Source organism: Neomonachus schauinslandi, chromosome 8 (genome assembly GCF_002201575.2).
Source record: "Neomonachus schauinslandi chromosome 8, ASM220157v2, whole genome shotgun sequence".
Lineage (NCBI taxonomy): Eukaryota > Metazoa > Chordata > Mammalia > Carnivora > Phocidae > Neomonachus > Neomonachus schauinslandi.
In genome coordinates this window covers 91,352,885-91,370,853 of record NC_058410.1, presented here as the reverse complement: position 1 = coordinate 91,370,853, position 17,969 = coordinate 91,352,885, and the positions used below count along the sequence as shown (strand labels likewise).

At 34.7% G+C, this 17,969-nt stretch overlaps 1 protein-coding gene across 3 annotated transcripts in view; it reads left to right on the top strand.

Moving 5' to 3' along the window:
- PHF3 (PHD finger protein 3) overlaps window positions 1-17,969 on the top strand; it is an 85,647-nt gene that overhangs the window by 45,532 nt on the left and 22,146 nt on the right. For all 3 annotated transcript variants that reach the window (XM_044917651.1, XM_021692125.2, XM_021692126.1), the window contains 2 exons: window positions 2,631-4,413; window positions 10,100-10,409. In XM_044917651.1, coding sequence (XP_044773586.1) covers window positions 2,631-4,413; window positions 10,100-10,409 — 2,093 coding nt within the window. The remainder of the gene's footprint in view (window positions 1-2,630; window positions 4,414-10,099; window positions 10,410-17,969) is intronic.

The window sequence follows — 17,969 nt, the reverse complement described above, 5'->3', positions numbered from 1 at the left end:
GTCATGCGGGGTTGTGTTGTTTGTTTTTTAAGGAATCCCTGATGCTAGAATTGAGGTTATTTATTCCCTTAGGCTCATTAGATTGGTAGCATGTTATGGGAACCTTTCAGGAAAGCTGACAGGGTGTCTCAGCTTTCAATATATATAAATTCACTTAATGTCACAAATTTCAGTGTACTTTACTGCCACTTTTAACTGTCTAGAAACCCTGTTTTATACTCTTCCAGAGAGCAAGCCTCCAGTCTTGGATTAGGACCAAGAAAGGGCAGTTGCCTGGCAGATGGAGTGGAGGAGAGGGAGCTAGGGATCTAAGTGCTTCTTAAACAGCTTTCATCTCATCTTCATTTTAACTCGCTGCCTTCATCCACACTTTAGAATCATCTGGGGTCACCAATTTCTAGCCCTTTTGAAGTATTAATTGTATTGGTTCTTGCTGACACTGCCATGTTAGGGTTTGTCTTTTTGGGGGGTCTCTCCTGCATCAGTTACTTCCTGAGCATCTCTTGTTTGACTTCCAGAATTGTCACTGTTTTCTCCTGTTCTTCCTTTCATTTTAGATTTATGCTTTTGTATAGCTTTAGTGTGGGGTAGATGCATGTATTTACTTTATCATCTTTTCCTCAACTTATATTTATATATGTGTGTGTGTGTATATATATGTGTGTGTGTATATATAGATTAAAGATTTTATTTATTATAGAGTGAGTGCAGGGAGGAGCAGAGGGGGCGGGAGAGGGAGGGGGAAAGAATCTCAAGTAGACTCTGAGCTGAGTGTGGAGCTTGATGCAGGGTTCGATCTCACGACCCAAACATCACGACCTGAGCTAAAACCAAAAGTAGATGCTTAACCAGCTGAGCCACCCAGTCTCCCTACTCTCAATTTATATTTCTAATCAGCTTTTTAAATCTGTTATTTGGTAATACTTGTGACTCTGAGTAATGAAAAGAATAGGATGAAAATTATGGACAAATGATTAACGCTTGGCCTATTCAGCCAGGATTCAAACTAAGGCAGTTTATATTTAGAGCTTGATCTTTGGCTCAATAAATCGGTTACTATTGGAAAATGTTTTTTTCATCTTAATTACCTTGATAGTTGAATATGCTGTTCATTTGTCATTTTTAGCAACAACCTAGATAATGGGTGTTAAAAGTTCATTTATTTTATTTCAAGGCAGACAGAGTAGAGCTGTAAATTATTTCAGGCTGTCTTCAAAGCTTAAAATATATAAAAATATTATTAAAGTATATAAAAATATCCAGATATTGATAATGAACCATTAAGTTTTTAGTTACTTAAAAATGTTATATATCTGGACATGTGATAGTTAATAATCCACACTAAGTAATTTTTTAAAAATTGTTGGGTACTTATCTAATGATGAAATACTGTGCCACGTTCTGGGAGAATTAGAAAGAGTCTCTAAGATTAGGATGAGCAAATAATTTTTTGTTCAAACTAGGACACCTTTGAAAGTAAAAGAGTGTGCTATTAATAATCACATCAGGACTGTACATGTCACCTAGGACTGTTACAGACAAGACACATGATACCTCCTTAAGAGTTTAATGGTATATGACAAATAAGCAAGTGTTTAAGTATTGGTGCATAGGAGGGTTTTGTATTGAAGGGAAGGAGTCTTTTTTTTTTTTTTTTTTTGTAATTGATAGTGTTCAGTTTTCATGCAGAGTTTATTCGGAGGCATTGGATGTGCAAAGGCTTGGAAATAGCTTATTTTGTATTTCAGTTTGTGGGTTTTTCTCATTAATGAATCTCCTTTAGCTCTCTTTCCTTCCAGTTTCTTTTCATTCCATTTGTTCTCCTGGAGGGTTTATCCAGATAGGGAAAAGAGGAAAAACTTACATAGTGGATTCTTTGTTAGGAATATTGTTAAAGGTGGGAAACTTTATTAAATTATTTTCATATTTTCGACATTTTCTTTCATGATATATTTTCTTGGCTTAAATTTCTTTGATTGTAATTTCTCTTTATCTGTGTTTAGTACTCTAGCATGTGCTTCATTTCTTAGGAATAGCTTATATGCTAAAATGGTGATACAAGTGAAGGACATTCATAAAAAGGAGTTTGTGTTCTTGTGAGGCTGTGTTTTGAAACTCACACAGGTCCTGTTTATGATAGGTGGTCTAGTTCCTATTTTGCTGGGACCTGAACTTGTTTGGTATTATTTATTTGAAGATATTTAATGTTAAAAAAAAAAGACATTTGGTGTTTAAAACTGTATGACGGTCTTGCTTTATGATGGCCATTAATGTGAAGGAAGCTCATTTTACTTATTTTACTCCCAGCTTACTTACTATAGAAAAGAAACTTGATGTAAACATTCTTGTTTTATAGTAAAGTATAATAACAGTTTGAATTTTGTAGTTTGTTCTCCTGCCAAAATTTATAGAACTTTGATAAATATAAAACTTAACATGGGTATGTATATGTATATATATATGTATATATATATATATAAAATCATCATCATGAGTAACTGTTCAGTACATTTTCATTGAAATGAGCAAATTTATAACTCAGAGTAAAGAAGTAATCTAAATTGTATTGAAATAAAAACACATGGCAAAATAGCTAAGTTATTTTTATTTATTTTTTTCCTTTGTGATAGAACAAGTAAGAAGTTTGCGACAAAGCACTATTGCCAAGCGTTCAAATGCAGCACCTTTAAATAGCACAAAAAAGGCGTCTGGGAAGACTGTGTCTGCCCCTAAAGCAGGGGTGAAACATCCAGAAAGGTGTCCGATTAAAGAAGTTTCTGTGTCACCGAAACCTGAGTACCATAAAGAGAGCAGAAGGAGCAGCCGACATATTGGACAAATTGAAGTGGTACCAGAAGTATCAATGTCTTCAAGTCATTCTTCAGTGTCATCTTGTCTTGAAATGAAGGATGAAGCTGAATTAGATTCTAAGCAGAAGTGTAATAATCAGGGAGAAGCAAATGTGCCATCTCATGAATTAAATTGTTCACTCCTTTCAGAGACTTGTGTTAGTATTGAAGAAAAGAAAAATGAAGCTCTGATGGAATGTAAAGTCAAGACTGTTAGTAGCCCACAGTTTAAGTTTTCAGATAAAGAAGAACAGAATGACTCTATTGCAGATAAAACGGATGGCACTGTTGTTGAAGAAGTGAGGGAAAAGGGGAAAGTTGAACAAGAATCAAATGAGACAGTAAAATTATCCCATGAAGATGACCAAATTACTGAGGAACCTGCATCTTCTGCTTCTCTCTCTGATGCTGCTGCTTGTGCAAATCCAAATAAGACCGAAGAGAACCTTGTAGGTTTGTCTTGTTCTGTGAATGAAGTGAACAAATGTAATTTGCAATTGAAGAATACCATGGAAGTTGCTGATAAAGCTAAGAACTCCCTTCAAAGAAATGAAATAGAACCGTTGGGTTATTGTAAAGACACAGAGTCTAATGATAAGCAGTTGGAGAGCACAGAATTTAATAACTCAAACTTAGAGATGATTGATACTAATGCTTTTGAACCAGAAAGTAGTATTTTAGAAAATGCTATTTGTGATGCACCTGACCAAAATTCAGAACAGGTGAATATTGTTGAAAGTCTTAAAATGGAGTCTCATGAAATAGCAAACCTTCAGGATGATAGAAACAGCCAGTCAAGTAGTGTTTCTTGCTTAGAGTCAAAAACCGTAAAATCCAAACAAATAAAACCTATAATTCATTCTAAGCAAAACATGACCACAGATACTCTGAAAAAAATTGTCGCAGCAAAGCATGAATTAATGCATAACAAAACTAAAGTTAATGTCAGAAGTGTGAAACGAAATGTTGATGAACCAGAATCTCAGCAAAATTTCCATAGGCCGGTCAAAGTGAGAAAAAAACAAGTTGAGAAGGATTCAAAAATTCAGAGTTGCAATTCTGGTGTTAAATCTGTGAAAAATCAAGCTCATTCTATATTGAAAAAAACATCACAGGATCAAAATTTAGTACAGGTTCCCAAACCCTCAGCTCATTCTTTGAGTGATAAGCCTCATGGTCACCCTGGTTGCTCTAAAGAACCCCATCATCCTGCACAAACTGGACATTTATTACATTCCAGCCAGAAACAATGCCATAAGCCCCAGCAGCTGGCTGCAGCAATGAAAACCAATAGTCATGTGAAGGAAGAGCTTGAACATATAGGTGGTGTAGAGCTTTTTAAGGAGGAAGATAAACTGAAGCTAAAAAAACCTGAGAAGAACCTACAACCCCGCCAGAGAAGAAGCAGCAGAAGTTTTTCTTTGGATGAGCCACCATTGTTCATTCCAGACAACATAGCTACTATAAAAAGAGAAGGCTCAGATCATAGCTCTTCATTTGAAAGCAAATACATGTGGACTCCCAGCAAGCAGTGTGGGTTTTGCAAAAAACCACATGGCAACAGGTGTGTGTGTGTGTGGCATGTGCATTAAAGAGAAATTGCTTTTTAGGGGGGGTTATGTAAGAACTTTTTTATAGAAAGAAATTATTTAACATACAAAGACTTTTGCAGAAACAAAAAAAACCCCTCATCAATCCTGGATAAATGATAGAAAGATGGAGCCACTGAATTTATAAATATATCATCCCAGAACATGTGAAAAAGCATAGCCTGACCAATGGGTGGTAAATGTTTTGTCATTGTAACCAGTTAAGAGAGTGTGATTTAGTTACTGCATCTGAAAGAGAAAAAAAGCTTGCTGCTAATCAAAAAATTGTTACACTGCTTTGGGTCTGTAAGTTATATATTACTTTATTTGGCTTGAGAAGAACTAGTAATAAAGTGTAAAGGTCATAATGGAAATTCTATTTTTCTTTCGAAGACTTTTTTTTTTTTTGGGTAAATGAAGCACACTTACCATGACTTAATACCACCACTTCATAACTATCAAACTTAACCTTGGAATGAAGTTTGGTAGCTAAAACAACTGTTAAATTATCCAGGTGAATTGTGTATGTAACACAATAGAAAAGCTGTATTTCTTTTTTGAATGTTTTAGTGATTTGAAGGATTTCTTATGAATTCTAAGCTTTTAAGTGATTTTAGAATTCAGTGTTTATAGATTTTTGACACTGCCCGACCCTCCCCCATGAATTTTTTATTTGTTAGCTTTTTAAGAAAAGGAAAACAGGAGATGAAGTGGAGTTTGCAGTACAAGATTGTCCTGTTCAAGTGTTGAGATTGCTGTTGGAACGTCTGTCAACACTGACATGATAAAAGAACATTATAACTTGCACATTGTAATATTATCCTTACTCATGAAAGTAAATATTAGGATGACTTTTCCCAGTACTATCAGATTACATAAAAATGTGAAACTTCTTAGATAGGGAAAATTTAGTAAAGTACGTTGTGTAATTATTTTGTGTGGGAACTGGTGGTTGGGGAGAGTCGGTGGGAGTTTGTGGGGCTATTCTGTAAAAAGTTTTATGTCAGCTGTTATGTCAAAGACATAACAAACTTTTATGTCTTCATTTATGATTCAGCCCATGTCCTATTTTTAAATGTCAGTGGTTACTCTTCATAACAGCATATTCCAGTTTTAAAAAATTGTGTTTTTTTTTTTTTTTTAAGTTTTTTGGTTTTTTTTAACAGCTTATTCAGATATTCTAAAGTGGGCCTGCTAAATTTTCAGAATTAAGGGCTGGGTGGTGCTTTTAAGTGTTCTTTTAAGCCAACACTTTTCTCTCTGCCAGAATCTTCTAAAAATCATTACACTGACATGTGGTCAGAATAATAGAATAGGAACCTTAACTTGATTGAGTTTCTAAAATGAAACTTGAGCCTAGAGTTGGAAGTCATGTTAGGTATATCACCATGTAGCTTTGTTGCAGATAAGCTGCTCTTCTTTTTTTTTTTTTTTTAAAGATTTATTTATTCATTTGGGAGAGCGAGAATGAGAGAGAGTACATGAAAGGGGGGAGGGTCAGAGGGAGAAGCAGGCTCCTCGCTGAGCAGGGAGCCCGATGCGGGACTCGATCCCGGGACTCCAGGATCATGACCTGAGCCGAAGGCAGTTGCTTAACCAACTGAGCCACCCAGGCGCCCCATAAGCTGCTCTTCTGATGGCCTGGTCCTCAGGAGTTTGCCTAGGCTTTTTAACCATGGGTCACTTTACCAACATCAGTTGTTTTCCTAAAATGAAGATTAAATTTTAAGTCCCATTATGGTTCCCCCTGCCATGCCACCTTCTGTATCTACTCTATAAAACCTAGAGTTTCTTTGCCTCATTGTGGAAAATGACTTAGAATATTAGCTATGTAGGGATTTTGAATTTACCCAATGTAATTAACATGAATATGTAATGACACTGGAAACGATCAATTTGGGAAGCAATATTTCACATTACTTCAATTTTGTGAATAAAGAAGCCTAAGTAATTGATTGTTTTTTTCTTTACATATTAACTAGCCTTCACTACTTTTTTGATACATTGTGCTTGTATACATTGAGTTTACTCAGAAAATGTACCTGACATACAGCATGTAATTTTCCTATTTTAATCCATGTGTAAGATTTTGAATTTATTAGGAAGGGTATATCTGGAGATAATTTTCATTCATTTCATGCACTAGCCATATGGAAAGCTATTTGTTAATATGACATTTTCTGGCACTTGTGACAGGTTTGCTTCTGTAAGGACTATTTTATAACTTCAGCATTTTACATGTATTACAAGTGAAGTTAGCTTCCTGTCTGCGCTTCAGTTGGAAATTACATTTTTAAATATAGATTACTTCATGGCATCACCAAATGTAATAAATATTTGACCATAAGCAACTTCTGTACATATCCTAAAGACAGTAGGTATGGACTCTTAACAATTTACACATCAAGCTTTTGTTCTTGCTTCCATTTACTTTCCTCATTCAGCCTTGTAACAAAGGTATACTCATTATTTTCAAAACCGGACTACTTAATAGTCATTTTTAAAAAATGATCTTTGGACATACTTACATAAGCCAGTTGTCATTTTGGAAGGAAGAAGTGTGGGTCTTTTCATATTACCTATCTTGCCGTTTCTAGCGTTTCCCTACCGCTCCAGAAGGTGTTTATGTTTTTAGTTTGTATTGCAGTTTCTTGCCCAGCTGTAGATGATTAGTATATTGGATGAAGTTTAGAAACAAACAAAATCTCCATAGCAGGATGGATTCATAGCTTTATACTCAAACAAGAAATCTTTTTCTGAGAAGGAAATTTTCTTCCAGAATAAAAGATTTCTGTTTTTTCTCAAGATTTTAAGAGTTTGACAGATAAGTATTTTTGTCTGCATATTAGATTGTTAGTGACAAAAACAGTGATTTAATGTTTATATGGAATAGAATCATTTTAGAAAAGAGTGAATCTACATTCACAGTAATATGGTATAGATTTTCACACACTTACCAGAACTGAACAACCATCTTGTAACAGGTCCATTGTTAGTAATCATAACACAGATATGCTAAGAACAGGAGTTCTCAAATGTTGCTTGCCTTTGTGATTTACTTTGAAGAAACCTGGAAGTTTTCTAAGAATATATTTGGCTTATGCCAAAAAGATTAGAATTTTAGTTTTTGTCTTATAACAAGCCTAATTTTTATTTTTAAGCTTTGTGTATGAACATTTAACAGTAAAAGAATACAACAAATATTTCTGAACTCTTCTATTTAACTGATTCATGCCTATCTGGTTTACTTAACCGATCCAGTGGTAAACTCCGTACATTATTTTTTTTTAGTGAAATATTTAACATCCAGGTTATAGTCATTTCCGTAAGTGATTTTGCCTATTAGTAATCAGAAATTCATGGCCAGAGCAGAAAATGGAATAATTCTGTTAGCTATGTGATTCATACTCCCACCTCTCTCCCCCCTTTTTTAAACCATGAGGAATAATACAAAAAGGAAAGAAAATCATATTCCCTCTTTGTGATAGGACTTTTTTCCCCCAATATGGTTCATAAAATTTGTAGTACTTCTAACTTTCAGACCTAAAAATGATCCATATTTACATTTTTGCAAAATCAGTTTTATTTTCAAGTGAATTAGTTCTATTTTTCCCTAGGACATGTGGAAATTATTTTTATAAATGACTTCAGAATTTTATTTAACTGCAATATCTTTTATATAAAATCCTAAACTATTACGATAACTGTAGATGGCACTAGAGATTTGCTTTTCAGAACGTCAAGTTTCAGCAGACATTTCCAAAGTAAGCTTGAAAGGAAGCATGATGAAATATTTAGTTTTCTCATCATAAAACAACTCTTCCCTGATTAAATAAGAATTTGAAATTTTTAAATATGTGCTTTATAATTAGATACTCAGATTTGAATATGGGCTAACAGCATAGCCATGGCCATAGTGTGTAGGTTTTTAAGTAGTGTCTTATTGAAACTAGTTTAGACTTGCTTTGAAGAAATCATAATACAGCTCTGATAGTGGAAGTAAAGGGAAACGACTGCTAGTTTTCCTTCAGTATTTCAAAGACATTCATATTACCCACTTGGAAAAAATAGTTCTTACAACTTTGCAATAGGAAAACTGTGCACTTGCATTTTTCAAACTTATTTTGTTGGCTGGAAGATCTGGATCATTGAAACATGGACCCATCTAAAATTTCCCCAAGCCTAGATAGACCATTTCTATCTTGTAAACAAATACCACATTGTTTGAAAGTTTTCTTGCTGGCTTATGAATCCAAAACATTTGTTTTGTTTTGACATAAGACAGGAGGTTTTCCTGTTTCTGTTTCTTTCCCCATCATTTTGGGGAAATGAGGACTTACTTGATAAAGCTAGCACAGGCATTACTAGTTAGGGTAAAGAATGGCGAATTACAAACATGAAGTCAAGTTTCCTTAATATGCAGCAATAGTTTGATATACAATAGAAGGGCACAAGAGGAAGAGAAAAATGTGCTGCTGCTGAGGAATGAGTAGTTGCAGTGACTTTTTTCAAGACCTGTAAGGATTGAAAGTGATTTTTGTAATTTCAACCTTAAATCTCTGGTGTAAGAGAGTTGGCTGTATCACTTATTGTACTACCTTAAAATGAGTTTTGGCATTGTTGGTGCCACTCTTACAAAATCAGCAGAAAGTCTTTAATTAATTAAAGAATATACCTAAATCTTTTTATCTTAACCTTTCAAAAACATACCATGAATTACTAACCTGAAGAAGAAAGAAGAATGTTAAACATGATTAAGTGAGCTCTCTAGTTTACTTAACAATGGGTTAAAATTTAAAAAAAAAAATCCCTCAAATTGCCATTTGTACATCTTATTTACCATTTTATTAAAAAGTAATTGCAGATATTTTTAAGTTAGACTAAATCTTGTGTCCACTGATTTTTTTCATTGTTAGTGAAGTTACTTAGATAAAATGTAGTAAAGGGAAACTTTTATAAAGAGATTGGAAATTAAAAAAAATTCAGCTTGAATATTAATATCTTCATGTTAAAATATCTTTATTCAGAGAAACAAGTTTATTATCTAAAGCATGGTCAGTAGTAAGGAAGTCTGCACACAAAAGTACGTAAAGAGATTCTTCAGCTTAATCACTGTGATACCACGAGCCAGAATGTTTTGAGCTCAAAGAATAGTGACATAGTTAAGGTGGTTAATAAACAATCTGAGTCTCCATTTTGTTATTTTTTGAGTTGCGTTTTTGCTACGGTCTTTTGTCATTCAAAATTACTCATTGGATGACCGATTCTTCAGTTTTAGGTAGGATTTCGGGTGTGTGGGGTAAATGTTATTGTAACTTTGACGGATTGTCTGTGATCAGATTTTCACAGATCTTACCACCCTTCTCAGTGGAGAAATGTGGTTATTTTATACTTTGTTACTCTGTGCAATATGCTGACAAAGGTCAGTTGCCCTTTATTTTGCCTTTATGGTTTTGTGTATTTTCTCATTCATACTAGAGTGGGTATATTTGACTTAAAAGTTCTGTCTTGAATATTCTTTGAAAACTTGCTCCATGGTGAACCAATAGAATGGGTAAAGATGGAAAACATATCAGAAAATGATTAAAAATTTAATTTAGGCTCACTTGTAACTTTTTTTTTTTAATGTATTAAATCAAAGTTTTTTCCCCCTCTTCCCAGGTTTATGGTTGGCTGTGGGAGATGTGATGACTGGTTTCATGGTGATTGTGTTGGTTTAAGTCTTTGTCAAGCACAACAAATGGGAGAAGAAGACAAAGAATACGTGTGTGTGAAATGTTGTGCTGAAGAAGATAAAAAGACTGAAATAGTAGATTCAGATATTTTGGAAAACCAGGCTAAAGTTGAAGTCCATAGTGAAGATAGAACAATGGAATATGAAAAGCTTGGGTTATCAAAGCACACAGCAACAAATGATAAAACCAAATATATAGAAGATACAGTGAAGCACAAGGTCAAAATTTTAAAACGGGTAAGCTTCTCATTAATGCATTCTTTCTGTTTAAGAACTTTGTATGGTCTGACAATTTGAAATTTCTCTTTGGGTTTTATTGTTCTAAGTGTATGTTTTCAAATGTATTTTTCCATAAAAATGAATGGATTTTTATTCAAAATATTTTGTCAGTCGTGGTGAAACCAGGTAGTAAAATCTTCAAAATATATATATCTTATTTCTTACAGTATTTTGTGTAGTTTCTAGTCTCTAGTTTGATACTTGGATTTCCTTTGATAGGATGTGTGTGTGATTTTGTGGTATTAAAGTGGTACTGAGCTCTACATTGTGCTTGCTGATAAGCTTTTAAAACTTTTCGTCCATAACTACTAATTCTTAAACCACATTGGACATTATTATTTTCAGGTAGAAGAGTTGTTTCGTCTCTTTAAGGAAAAGTAGACTTAATTCTTTTGATTTTGTCCCAGTGTTTGCTTGGAACTTCACTTCATTACTTTTTCTCTTTAAAAAGTCAGTTTTCCCTTACCTTATATTTTTAACTAATTTCTAAATGTATTTTCTAAATAGAAATTTCAAGATACTTAGTCAATTACCAGAGAGATGTATAAAAGATTCAATGCTTTATCTGATTAAATTTTTATAATTTTCATTGTGTATGTTTTTATTACCTATGATTTTTCTATTTTTGTTCTTATAATGGTAGGAAAGAGACAACAGAGGCAACAAATATATGTGGATAGTCAAATATAATAATCCAAGAAACAATGAACATGAGTTGGAGTGTTAGAAGAACCATGGAAATTTTTTAGTCTAGCCATTGAGATTGAAGAACATAAGCATGTTTTCTCCAAAATATTCTTCATTATATATAAACTCAGTTCTTTGAGACACTTCTTATATTACAAATCTGGATTAAGTTGCAGTTTGCCAGTCCTTGTAGCATCCAGTATTTTCTGGCTCCCCAGACATTTTGAGAATTAGATTATGTCCTTCTGACATTTGCTAGTCCTTTTTCTGTTGATTTGATTAGCACTGAATTAATTGATACAGAATTGAGAGCTCCATTGAGAACAGCTTATAGCACATCTTTGGAAAATTTCTGTTAATTATTAACTATTAATCATCCCTTCTTAGATGTAATATCTTGGCCATTCAGAAATATAGCTCTTTGTTTTGTCATTTAGCTAAGTTGTCTCCATCTTGTCTGAAAAGACATGAAACATTAAATGTTTTGAGGAAACCACTCTACCCATTCTCTGTATCAGAAAAGAAATTGAAGTTAGTCTGATTTTTAAGGACATGTGCAATCCAAGTAATTACTGCTTCCTTTTCTTTTTGATTGTGAACTGTTGAATCTTATTTGGACTCTGCTGATACTAGTTTGTGGAATCTGCTTTTTAAATATCACTTCTTATACCTAGATTTTATGTTGAACCATTTCTTGAGTTCCTGTTGTGTGCCAAGCATGGTACCAGACTTGGGTGTATAGCATTAATTGGAATATGTTTCTGTTCTCAAGTAAATCTAGTTGGAGAGATAGAAAATAAGTAAATAAAAAATTAGAAGATTTCTAGTCTAGAGAAAATCAGTTTTTTTGTATGTACTCTGTCTTCTTAAAGCCTATAAAAACTTATGATTATATATCATAGTGTTCTTTTCCCTGTCATTCTTTTTTTAAAATTTTCATTTTTTAATTTAAATTCAATTAACATGTATTATTTGTTTCAGAGGTAGAGGTCAGTGATTCATCAGTCTTATATAATACCCAGTGCTCATTACATCACATGCTCTCCTTAATGTTCATCACCCACTTACCCCACCCCCTCCCACTTCCGTCCCCTCCAGCAAACCTCAGTTTGTTTTCTATGATTAAGAATCTCTTATGGTTTGTCTCCCTTTGGTTTCATCTGGTTTTATTTTTTCCTCTTTCCCCCTATGATCCTCTGTTTTGTTTCTTAAATTCCACATATGAGTGAGATCATATGGTAATTGTCTTTCTCTGATTGACTTATGTCTCTTAGCATAATACCCTCTAGTTCCATCCATGTCATTTCACATGGCAAGATTTCATTTTTTTCATGGCTGAGTAGTATTCCATTTTATATATGTACACATCTTCTTTATCCATTCATCTGTCGATGGACATCTGAGCTCTTTCCATAATTTGGCTATTGTGGACATTGCTGCTATAAACATTGGGGTACAGGTGCCCCTTTGGATCACTACATTTGTATCTTTGGGGTAAATCCCTAATAGTGCAATTGCTGGGTTGTAGGATAGCTCTATTTTCAACTTTTTGAGGAATTTCCATATTGTTTTCCAGAGTGGATGTACCAGTTTGCATTCCCACCAACATCCTAATAGGGTTTCCCTTTCTCTGAATCCTCGCCAATATCTGTCGTTTCCCGACTGGATTATAGCCATTCTGACTGGTGTGAGGTGGTATTGCATTGTGGTTTTGATTTGTATTTGTATTTGATGATGAGTGATGAGCAGTTTTTTCAAGTCTGTTGGCCATTTGTATGTCTTCTTTGCAGAAATGTCTGTTCATGTCTTCTGCCCATTTCTTGATTGGATTCTTTGTTCTTTGGGTGTTGAGTTTGATAAGTTCTTTATAGATTCTGGATACTAGCCCTTTATCTGATATGTCATTTGTAAATACCTTCTCCCATTCTGTTGGTTGTCTTTTGGTTTTGTTGACTGTTTCCTTTGCTGTGTAAAAGCTTTTTCTCTTGATGAAATCCCAATAGTTCATTTTTGCATTTGTTTCCCTTACCTTTGAAGACATGTCTGGCAAGAAGTTGCTGTGGCCAAGGTCACAGAGGTTGCTGCCTGTGTTCTCCTTTAGGATTTTGATATATTCCTGTCTCATATTTAGGTCTGTCATCCATTTTGAGTCTCTCTTATATGGTATAAGGAAATGGTCCAGTTTCATTCTTCTGTATGTGGCTGTCCAATTTTCCCAACACCATTTGTTGAGAGACTGTCTTTTTTCCATTGGACATTCTCTCCTGCTTTGTTGAAGATTAGTTGACCATAGAGTTAAGGGTCCAATTCTGGGTTCTCTATTCTGTTCCATTGATCTGTGTGTCTGTTTTTGTGCCAGTACCATACTGTCTTGATGATTACAGCTTTGTAATACAGCTTGAAGTCCGGAATTGTGATGCCACCAGCTTTGGTTTTCTTTTTCAACAGTCCTTTGGCTATTTGGGGTCTTTTTTGGTTCCATACAAATCTTAGGATTATTTGTTCTAGCTCTATGAAAAAAGTTGATGGTATTTTGATGGGGGTTGCATTGAATGTATAGATTGCTCTAGGTAGCCTAGACATTTTAACAATATTTGTTCTTCCAGTTCATGAGCATGGAACATTTTTCCATTTCTTTGTGTCTTTCTCAATTTCTTTCATGAGTGTTCTATAGTTTTCTGAGTACAAATCCTTTGCCTCTTTGGTTAGGTTTATTCCTAGGTATCTTACGGTATTTGGTGCAGTTGTAAATGGGATCAACTCCTTAATTTCTCTTTCTTCTGTCTCATTGTTAATGTATAGAAATGCAGCTGATTTCTGTGCATTGATTTTATATCCTGCCACTTTGCTGAATTCCTGTATGAGTTCTAGCAATTTTGGGGTGGAGTCTTTGGGTTTTCCACATAGAGTATCATGTCATCTGCAGAGAGTGAGAGTTTGACTTCTTCTTTGCTAGTTCAGATGCCTTTTATTTCTTTTTGTTGTCTGATTGATGAGGCTAGGAGTTCTAGTACTATGTTGAACAACAGTGGTCATAGTGGACATTGTTGCCATGTTCCTGACCTTAGGGGAAAAGCTCTCAGTTTTTCCCCATTGAGAATGATATTCGCTGTGGGCTTTTCATATGTGGCTTTTATGATAATGTTGAGGTATGTTCCCTCTATCCCTACACTGTGAAGAGTTTTAATCAAGAAAGGATGCTGTACTTTGTCAAATGCTTTTTCTGCATCTATTGAGAGGATCATATGGTTCTTGTCCTTTCTTTTATTAACATAGTGTATCACATTGATTTGTGGATGTTGAACTGCCCTTGCAGCCCAGGAATAAATCCCACTTGGTCATGGTGAATAATCCTTTAGTGTACTGTTGGATCCTATTGGCTAGTATCTTGGTGAGAATTTTTGCATCCATGTTCATCAGGGATATCGGTCTATAATTCTCCTTTTTGGTGGGGTCTTTGTCTGGTTTTGGGATCAAGGTAATGCTGGACTCAGAACAAGTTTAGAAGTTTTCCTTCCATTTCTATTTTTTGAAATAGCTTCAGAAGAATAGGTATTACTTTAAATGTTGGATAGAACTCCCCTGGGAAGCCATTAGGGCCTGGACTCTTGTTTGTTGGGAGATTTTTGATTACTGCTTCAATTTCCTTGCTGGTTATGGGTCTGTTCAGGTTTTCTGTTTCTTCCTGGTTCAGTTTTGGTGGTTTATATGTCTCCAGGAATGCATCCATTTCTTCCGGATTGCCTAATTTGGTGGCATATAGTTGCTTATAATGTGTTCTTATAATTATATTTCTTTGGTGTTGATTGTGATCTCTCCTCTTTCATTTGTGATTTTATTTTTTGGGTCCTTACTCTTTTCTTTTTGATAAGTCTGGCCGTGATTTTATCGATCTTACTAATTCTTTCAGAGAACCAGCTCCTAGTTTTGTTGCTCTCTTCTACTGTTCTTTTTGTTTGTTTCATTGATTTTTGCTCTAATCTTTATTATTTCTCTTCTCCTGCTGGGTTTAAGCTTTATTTGCTGTTCTTTCTCCAGCTCCTTTAGGTGTAAGGTTAGGTTGTTTATTGGAGGCCTTTCTTGTTTCTTGAGAAAGGCTTGTATTGCTATATAGTTTGCTATATACTTCCCTCTTAGGACTGCCTTTGCTGCATCCCAAAGGTTTTGAACAGTTGTGTTTTCATTTTTCATTTGTTTCCATGGATTTTTTAAATTCTTCTTCAGTTTCCTGGTTGATCCATTCATTCCTTAGTAGGATGCTCTTTAACCTCCCATGTATTTGAGTTCTTTCCAAATTTCTTCTTTTGACTGAGTTCCAGATTCAAGGCACTGTGGTCTGAAAATATGCAAGGAGTGTTCCCAGTCTTTTGGTACCGGTTGAGACCTGATTTGTGACCCAGTATGTGATCTATTCTAGAGAATGTTCCATGTGCACTGGAGAAGAATGTGTATTCTGTTGCTTTAGGATGGAATGCTCTGAATATATCTGTGAAGTCCCATCTGGTCCTGTGTGTCATTCAAAGCCATTGTTTCCTTGTTGATCTTCTGCGTAGATGATGTGTCCATTGCAGTGAGTGGGGTGTTAAAGTCCCCTACCATTACTGTATTATTATAGATGTATTTTTTAGTTTTGTTATTAATTGGTTCATATAATTGGCTGCTCCCATGTTAGGGGCATAAATATTTACAATTGATCTTCTTGTTGGATAGACCCTTTAATTATGATATATTGTCCTTCCTCATCTTTTATTACAGTCTTTGGTTTAAAATCTAATTTGATGTAAGGATTGCGACCCCAGCTTTCTTTTCTTGTCCATTAGCATGATAAATGGTTTTCCACCCCCTCACTTTCAATCTGGAGGTGTCTTTGGGTCTAAAATGAGTCTCTTGCAGACAGCATATTGATGGGTCTTGCTTTTTTTTAATTTTTAATTTTTTTAAAGATTTTATTTATTTGACAGAGAGCGAGAGAGAGAGATAAGTAGGCAGAGAAGGGCAGAGGGAAAGGGAGAAGCAGGCTCCCGCTGAGCAGAGAGCCCGATGCAGGGCTCGATCCCAGGACTATAGGGTCATGACCTGAGCCAAAGGCAGATGCTTAACCAACTGAGCCACCCAGGCACCCCCGGGTCTTGCTTTTTTATCCAATCTGATACCCTGTGTCTTCTGATTGGGGCATTTAGCTTAGAGTAACTATTAAAAGATATGAATTTAGTGTTGTATTACTTATAAAGTGACTGTTTCTGTATATTGTCTCTGTTCCTTTCCGGTTTATGTTACTTTTGGGCTCTCTCTTCGCTTAAAGGATCCCCTTAAATATTTCTTGTAGGGCTGGTTTAGTGCTCACAAATTCTTTTAGTTTCTCTTTGTTCTGGAAGCATTTTATCTCTATTTTGAATGATAGCCTTTGGATAAAGTATTCTTGGCTGCATATTGTTCTCATTTAGCACCCTGAATATATCATGCCACTCCTTCCTGGGCTTCCAGGTTTCTGTGGATAGGTCTGCTGCCAGCCTAATGTTTCTACCCTTGTAGGTTATGGACCTCTTGTCCTGATTTGCAAGCTTCACTATTATATGTTGAGGTGTTGACCTATTTTTATTGCTTTTGAGGGAGGTTCTCTTGTGCCTCCTGACTTGAATGCCTGCTTCCTTCCCCAGGTTAGGGAAGTTCCTTGCTATATTTTACTCCAGTATACCTTCTGCCACTCTCTCTCTCTCTTTCCTCTTCTGAGATCCCAATTATTCTAATATTGTTTCGCTTTATGGTATCACTGATCTCTCGAATTCTCCCCTCTTGATCTAGTAGTTGTTTATCTCTTTCTCAGCTTCTTTATTCTCCATCCTTTTGTCTGCTATATCACTAATTCTCTCATCTGCCTCATTTATCTTAGCAGTTAGAATCTCCATTTTCGATTTCATCTCATTAATAGTCTTTTTGATTTCTACTTGATTAGATTTTATTTCTTTTATTTCTCCAGGAAGGGATTCTCTAGTGTCTTCTATGCTTTATCTTTATAATCGTTATTCTGAACTCCAGTTTTGACATCTTACATCCATACTGATTAAGTCCCTAGCAGTCAGTACTGCCTCTTGATCTCCTTTTTAAGGTGAGTTTTTCCATCTTATCATCTGTCCAGAGAAGAATAGATGAACAAGAGAATAAAATACTAAAATGGCAATAATGACCTCAGAGAAATATACACTAAACAAGTTAGAAGACACTGGAAATTGGGGGGGAAAAAATATATATATATATATATATATGTAATCAGACAGGTGAACAGAAAAGAGCAATACACTGGATCCTGTGTGTATTTTGGTTTGTTTGTTAGAAGACTAGATCCCAAAATTTTAAAGAAAGAAAAACTTATATATGTACAAAAATGAAATTAAATACATTGAAAGGATAGAATGTAACTGTAAAAATGAAAATTAAAAGACAAAAAAAGGACTATAAACAGACAGGTGAACAGAACAGAGCAGTACACTATATCCTGAGTGTATTTTGTTCTTTGTTAGAAGAAACTACATCCCAGAATTGTAAGGAAAGAAAAACTTATATATCTATAGAAAAATAAAATTAAATACAGTGAAAGGATAGAATGTAACTGTAAAGATGAAAACTTAAAAAAGTTTAACAAAAAACAAAAAAGAAAAATAAAAAAGAGAGAATATGATCAGACAGGTGAAGAGAACAGAGCTATACACTAGATTCTGGGTGTATTTTGGTCTGTTAGAAACTGCATCCCAAAATTGTAAAGAAAGAAAAACTTACATATATACAAAAATAAAATTAAATACAATGAAAGGGGGCGCCTGGGTGGCTCAGTTG